Source organism: Setaria italica, chromosome II, assembly GCF_000263155.2.
Source record: "Setaria italica strain Yugu1 chromosome II, Setaria_italica_v2.0, whole genome shotgun sequence".
In the NCBI taxonomy this organism is placed as follows: Eukaryota; Viridiplantae; Streptophyta; class Magnoliopsida; order Poales; family Poaceae; genus Setaria; species Setaria italica.
In genome coordinates this window covers 46,443,348-46,450,413 of record NC_028451.1, presented here as the reverse complement: position 1 = coordinate 46,450,413, position 7,066 = coordinate 46,443,348, and the positions used below count along the sequence as shown (strand labels likewise).

At 49.4% G+C, this 7,066-nt stretch overlaps 2 protein-coding genes across 3 annotated transcripts; one reads left to right on the top strand and one right to left on the bottom strand.

Moving 5' to 3' along the window:
- Positions 1–1,485: 1,485 nt before the first annotated feature.
- Positions 1,486–5,130, top strand: LOC101776298 (PLASMODESMATA CALLOSE-BINDING PROTEIN 5). 2 transcript variants are annotated; one of them, XM_012844080.3, is made up of 5 exons: positions 1,486–1,643; positions 2,870–2,979; positions 3,810–4,148; positions 4,497–4,524; positions 4,634–5,130. In XM_012844080.3, exons 2-5 carry the CDS (start codon positions 2,916–2,918, stop codon positions 4,848–4,850), a joined length of 648 nt encoding a protein of 215 aa, XP_012699534.1. In that variant the 5' UTR covers positions 1,486–1,643; positions 2,870–2,915; the 3' UTR covers positions 4,851–5,130. The 2 variants fall into 2 exon arrangements, with proteins under 2 accessions (XP_012699534.1, XP_004958425.1); XM_004958368.4 differs by having other exon boundaries at positions 1,488–1,643; positions 2,873–2,979.
- On the bottom strand, positions 5,084–6,638 carry LOC101776974. Its single transcript, XM_004958369.3, has 5 exons — positions 6,151–6,638; positions 5,955–6,041; positions 5,735–5,842; positions 5,432–5,641; positions 5,084–5,339 (listed from the first exon to the last, which is right to left on the bottom strand). Exons 1-5 carry the CDS (start codon positions 6,439–6,441, stop codon positions 5,178–5,180), a joined length of 858 nt encoding a protein of 285 aa, XP_004958426.1. The 5' UTR covers positions 6,442–6,638; the 3' UTR covers positions 5,084–5,177.
- Between the last annotated feature and the right edge of the window lie 428 nt (positions 6,639–7,066).

Below are 7,066 nucleotides of genomic sequence, written 5' to 3'. Positions count from 1 at the left end.
GCAGGTCACAAGTTGGCTTGTGTTATTTTGGCGATTAGAAGAGTGGTGTATTGGGGGTGGCAATTGGAATATAGGTCTTTGTTCTCGGAGAGAGTTTTAAAGGCTCCCATTCACCCTCCTCTGGTTGCCCGTTCTGATCCTTCATCTCCTTTTTGAGGCCATAGATGTAACAATTCTCTAGAAAAATTAAATCAAGTGTAATTAAATTCATGTAATTCGGGTTCCTAAGATTGCGCTTTGGTATATGAAATATCGCATCAGCATCTCCTTTTTTTTATCATGTATCACTGTTTTGTTCAGAAGAATGCATGCAGAAGGAACAACATAACAGGCTCGCGTGATTAAGTCATTTGTTAGATTCATTGGCAGGTTAGGAATCCATTTAGCGATCCAAATAATGGTGATGGTCTGATGGAAAACCCTTACAGTGGGCGGTGTGGCCATTGTGTTTTCCACGATTGACTGCATGGAGCCGCACTTGATGGTGACTCCATTTTCGTGTCTGATGTGGTAGTACCAACCACCTACCCTATAAGCATGTACAACGAAGATAAGGTACAAGAGGCATGGCGAATATTGTAAAACGAATTTCGTTCAAAAAAATATTGTAAAACGAAAAGGTTGAACCTTTTGTTGAATCTCACTTTCGTTTCTTGAATTTAAAAAGTGAGTATGCAGGAAAATGAATGAAAAGGTAGAATAAGAAAAGGTGAATGCGCGTGATCAATTCACTATGCAGGCGTGTGCATGATTGATCTGGAGCGAAACAGGACGAACGTGAATTTTTCATTTGTACATGCCATTCATTTTTAACTTAACAGTGAGATGAATCATTAGTAGGTGAGAAGTATATGAGGTAGGTAGTGGATTAACAGTTGGATGGAGAGAAATCAGCGGTTGAGATAAGCTATATAGTTACGTGTACATGTAGTTTTGCATTTTTTCCGGACAGAACCGTTGGAGAACTTTAGGACACATACCCTACTAATGTTCTTATGTGGACCGATGTCCATGATTCCTTATCAAAGTTTAAACTCTTAATTTCATTTCTTCTTTTTCGAAGCAAAGACAGTGATTCCGGCCTCGTTGCGTGAAAAAATGAAATAAAATTAGTGCAAAAGCGCAAGTGCAAACAAAGCCGTGTTGGTCGATCATCAAAAAGGCTTAGTTAGCATGCACAACATCTAAACAAGAAGTGATCAGTGGTCAGTAGTGATATCTTCCTCACCCTTTCTGCCTGCTCGGTCCACTGACCCCACTTGGTACACCAGAAACCCGTCGATTTTCCTCACCTCCTTTGGTGCCCTGCGTTCCTCATTGTCTTTCCCGTTGCCGTGTTTGGCAGTATTTTAACTCTGATAATTCTTCTCGTCTGTCACTGTAGCAACTATAACTGCCTAATTTGTCGCTGAAAGAAAATTTATAAATGTCTAATTAATCCTCGCCAGATATAGTAGCTATTACTGCCAATAAAAGGGAGGGGACAGGCCACATATTCAGCTTTCCTTCCTGGACTCTTCTCAAGTACTGCAGACACAAGGTTAGGTTAGAGGGTTCCGACCTTCCATCTACAAGAAGCCATCGGCGCTGCTCTGTTCTGTTTCTCCTGGCTCTTGCCATCGTCTGGTAGCTCTGGTTCAAAGGTACGATCCCTCTGAAATCATCCCTCTTCTTCATGTGGGTAATTTCTTCTCTTTGCTCCTGTTGAATCACGTCAGTTTCCCCTCTAAAATCATCTGTCTTGGATTAGGTTTCTCGGTTCTTGGCACCGTCAGCGTACTCATCTTTCTTTCCCGTCAGTTCTCGTCGAACCCTTCGTTTTCTTCTGCTGAATTCTTCAGATAGCCGCGCCGCCCCCCTCGTCGAAATTCACAAGCTTCACTGAACTCAATCTTTCCGTGCCCTTCTCTTCCACTCTTGGCCGCCAAGTTTGAAGTTCTTCAATCCCCCTCTGTTATTTGTGCAACGAATTGGGCTTTATTTTCCCTGGTATCAGGTTGCAGAATTAGTATTGTTGGATTTTTCACGATTCGATCAAAGTTGCTGCTCTTACAAGAGCTGACGTTAGATGCATGATTCGTATCTCTCTTCATAGATGAAATTAGTAGTTGAGGTCTTGAGGATGTGCAGGCTGCAGAGAATTTCCCTGAAAAACATAGGATGTGCGCTTGTGCAGCCAAGGATATGTTTTCCATGTAGCTAGATGTTTCAGCTTTACCAACCGTTGCTGAGATTAAGAAGCACACACGCAAAAAAGATGGTGGTATTAGTTCATCCCCAACAAAATAGTGTCATTTGATCCTGACCTCCTGAGTCAGGAGTCGGGAGTGGGATTAGAAAATTCGCGTCTGACTGTGACGCACGCGTATCACTATCCTCGCCTTCCAAGAGTCGTCTCTTGTTCGGCTTCTGTTGCATCATGCCATCATGGTGGGTATGTTATGTAATTCATTCCAGAAGGCTGCAGGGCTAAAGAAAGTAGTAGAATTTGACGATCGCAAACAAAACCAACCATGAAACGCATGGTGCTCCTCCCTATTGTCACATTGTCTATACCTTTCAAAAATTTTGTGCACTGCAATCCGAAAATAAAAAACCAGGACGTTGAGGGTGTTTTTTTTAACAGGAGCACATTATTGGATTTACATCTCTCCTGCATATCTTTGGAAAAAAAGAAGAAGTAATATTGTGTGCAAACCAAAAAAAATCAATGTGATCATGCTAAACTCTGTTTGCTATGATTCCTTGAGCAACTTGTTTGCTGAATTACTTGCCCTAGCTTTCTCTCCAATACTCATTTGACTCATCTGATGTCTTTTATGTGCCTCAATTAGTCTATCTGATGTATGCATTGGCATTGTCATCGTAGCAGGTGGTTGCCGAGAATACTGTCGGTTGGACAGTGGAATAGTAAAATGTTGGACAAAACATTGCACGGATGCCTGCTTCTTCTCGTCGTCCTCCTCGCTAACGCATCAGGTACGTGCAACGTAGCTTTCGCTCCAGTAGTCGCATCCCGTTTCTCTCTTTCTTTTTCTCATTATTGAGATTCCCAAGGTCACTGAAAATCGTCATAAAAGTAGAGTAGCTGTTGTGGTTGTGAATAGCTCTTAAGCTGAAAAATATCTACATACATGACACTCTAGAATCGCTTTGCCATCACTTTCATGCCGTAATATCAGTGAAAATCACTGACGCTCTTTGTATATTGATCCAGTACTTTGTACCCTTTTTACTTGTGCATGTCAAGTTCACTGAATCACTGTCACTTAGTTCCAAGTACATATACATCTTTACATGTATGTCAGTATGTGTGTAGGAAAATAATTCTTAGGATCTAATAGCCTAATGACATGAACACCTAAGAATTTAATTAATTAAGGACTTAATGGCACTTACTTGTAGATCGGTAGAAGCCCCTAGGCTGCTGACGTCCCCGTGCCTGCTTGTGGAAGCAGGCGTGATGCTGAAGAACTCCGGATGGAGAACACCATCACGGAAGGATAGTGGTTGACACAGATCATCTAGTCCGTGCCCATACCGAGATGATAAGCCTAATCTCGGTTCCCTTCTTATAGTACAGGCCGTCTTAGGGATTAAGCCATTAGTTGAGTTTGTTGCCTCTTAACCAGGGCAATGGGGGTGGGGTGGCTGTTAATACCTTAGAACTAGGTCTTTTTTATTAAGCCAAGATCAATTCCAACATGTGGAGGTTGTAGTTTTGCTTGTGTGTTGATTTGTGGACTCTAGAACACAATATTGGCTCTGATGTTACGCGTCACAACGTCCTCTGCTCTCACAACATGCAGGCAGCCATGCTGAAACCACCGTGGATTCAGAGCAAGCGTTGGCGCCGGCCTTGCCAGATTCAGATGAAGGCAAGAGGCGATCCCTGGCCACGGGGGGCGGCATGTTCTGCGTGGCGAGTCAGGGCGCGGACCCGGCGGCGCTGCAGGCGGGGCTGAACTGGGCGTGCGGGCCGGGGCACGCGGACTGCACGGCCATCCAGCTGGGCGGGCCGTGCTACAAGCAGAACAACCTGCAGGCGCTGGCGTCCTACGCCTACAACGACTACTACCAGCGGAGCGCCAAGACCAGCACCGCCTGCGACTTCAACGGCACCGCCACCACCACCACCACGGATCCCAGTAAGTACTACGCAGCCACGCTCTTTCCTGTATTCTGTTTCCTCTCTCTGTCGAATGTTTCTTTCAGAAGATCTTGAATAGTTGTATGTAAAATGTGTGTTTCTCTGTTGTACAAAGATTCAGTCTCCCGCCTTTCAAAAAAAAAAAGATTCAGTATCCGGGAAATTGGCAGTAAAATTGTGCCAGAATTCAGTTTCAGGAAACTCCATAGCACAATTGATCTCATGCAGTCTGTAGATTTTTTTTCTAAAAAAGATAACTGTTCACGATATTGCAGACAAACACAAATTGTTGTTCAGTCTGAATGAGCAATGTTCACGATCTCTAACATCTGAATTCCCGTTTCAGGCTCGGGACAGTGCGTCTTCACAGGAAGGTGAGCATGTCTAGAGTACAGAATACATTCATGCCGTACATGCCATTCTCTGACAAAGTTCAGAAACGTTCATCAGCTAACACGTAGTAACACTTTTCTTCGCGTGCAGCTCCATGGCAGGAGGTGGCACTCCGACGGCGAGCGCCCCCAGCGGCCTGTCCCCGTTCACGCCGGGCACGGGTGGCTTCGGCAACGGATCGTCGTCCTTCGGCAGCCCGACCGGCGGCCTGGTCCCTTTCGATGGCGCGGAGAGCCTCTTGTCCGGCGCCCGGTGGGCGGTCTGCGTCCTGCTGCTGGCTCTGCCGCTCTTCTTCTTCTTCCTCTGACCAGCTGCGGATGTGGATTCAACTACTTGCTAGAGCGTTTACAGCTACAACGTTTTGTTCTTGGGTAGATTCGCTTGTGTGGTGGGTGTACATGCTGTCAGGATCGCGTTTGGATGTGTTGGGAGATTACATAAGCTGCTGCACAGATGGATCGTCTGTGGACTGGACTGGACTGGACCCCGTCATGTTCCCATGTATTTTGGTCTCGGATTCGTTCATGGTAGAACCCCAGATGTAAATGAATCATGTATTCATGTTGCACACAGAGATGATGACTCTACATGTACAAGGGAGGAAGGCACACCAGGCTAGGATCATCAGCGAATTCTAGCTTTCAGAGGCTTCGTCTCTGGCGGCTGATGCCGTCACGTCCAGCGTTGGCCTGGCCCTGGACGCTGCTGCTGCCTTCTCCCGGCGGAACCTCTGGAAGTCGGCGATGAGGCTCACGTCCACGTCCCGCTTCATCTTCTCCGCTAGCGTCGACAGGACCTGCATTTTCATCCGAAGCCGAAGTTTCGAGGCCTGACGAGATCGATCTAGCCTTAGAATCTGCAGACGACACGCCGATCTAATCATCTTACCGATTCGGCGACGCCGCGCAGGACGCTCTCCGGCACGAGGCGCAGGGGCGGCGGCAGGACGGCGGTGATGGAGATCTCGAGGTGGCCCCTCATCCGGCACCCGGCGCGGCGGCCGCGTAGGCTCCGGTCCGCGTACAGCGACCCGCTCACGCCGAGGTCGAAGCTCGAGGGCGCGTGGTCGCGGTCCAGCCCCCGCAGCTCCCACTCCGTCTGCACAAGGCGGCATTTCGATCACCACACCACTGGCGGTCGCCGGAAGGTGCACGAAGAATTGGTAAAGCTGGGGGTCAAGCTTTTACGCACGATTCGGAGGTCGAGCCCGCCGGCGCGGTGCCGCAGCTGCATGACGACCACGGGGCGCACGGTGACGAGGAGGAACTGCAGCGGCAGCATCTGGACCCGCCACTCCCCCTGCAGAATTTCGTTCGCTGCTCAAACACTAACCAATCGATTCGGCGAACGGGCTGATGAAGAAGAAATCGACGGAGCGCGGGAGCGCGTGAGGGGTAATGGGATTACACACATCGCCGATCCGCTGGCTCCTGCTCTCGTCGGGGAACATGGCGCGGAACACGCGCGCGCGGTCCTGGAGGTACTCGTCGAAGGAGGCCTGCACGCCACACGATTTCAGAGCAGCAGCTTCAGCTCTCGTCCCCCAATCCACTTCCATGGCCGCGGATTGCAAGTGGGTAGGTAGGTAGGCAGCTTAATTAGCTTACCCCGGGGGGTTCGTGGAGGGGCGTGTTGGTGGAGATGCTCGCGCTGTAGGTCACGGCGTCCGGCGACGACGGCCGCACCTCGGCCGCGCCGGCCTTGGTCCTCGCCGCCACCACGGCGCGCCGCGGCGGCCTTCCCGCTGCCCACGCATTCGGGGCACCGGCAAATCCCGTGCTAACCAGCGCTCTGGTCGCCGTGGTGGCAGCTGGACGGCCGCTGCTGCGATTGGCGCTCGCCGCAGCCAGCGCCCACGGCTGGTGACCACGGGCGGCTGTATTTGCCACGGCGGCCATGGCCGGCCGTAGCGCACTAGCGCCCCGCCCCTAGAGCTAGCTGACACGCAACGCCGCAGTAGCAAAGCAGAGGCGAGTCACCACTGGTCACTCTCCCTCACGCCCCGTTTCAACCACGTGTGATGGGTAGCGACACGCCCCACGCTGCGCCCGGGGAACGCTGGCCTCACATGCGTTTTGGGCAGCGCAGCGTTCAACGTGTCCGAGCGACGGAAGGGAGAGCCTTGGATCGCCGATGCTGCAGCGTTTCCGGGCAGCAGATGTTCTCAAGGGCTCTGTGCGTGTGGTAGTGACGTCCCCAAACTCGACTGCAGGGTGCAGCCAAACGGTCGCATGTGCTTGTGCCTTTCCGGTCGTGCCGACGTGGACGCGTCATCTTGTACGAATTTTACGCAGGTACTTTCTCCGCTCCCAAATTACTATTTGTTTTAGTAATTTATTTGAATTTTCTAAATACACATATCTTGATATGCACCTAAATATATATATTTATATCTAGATAGATAATAAAAGTGATGTATCTAAAAAGTCAAAACGAATAATAATTTGGGACGGAGGAGTAAGACTGCAATATAGAAAACTGCACGCCCGAAGACGACACCCTATGTCTTTTTGAAAAGTTAGC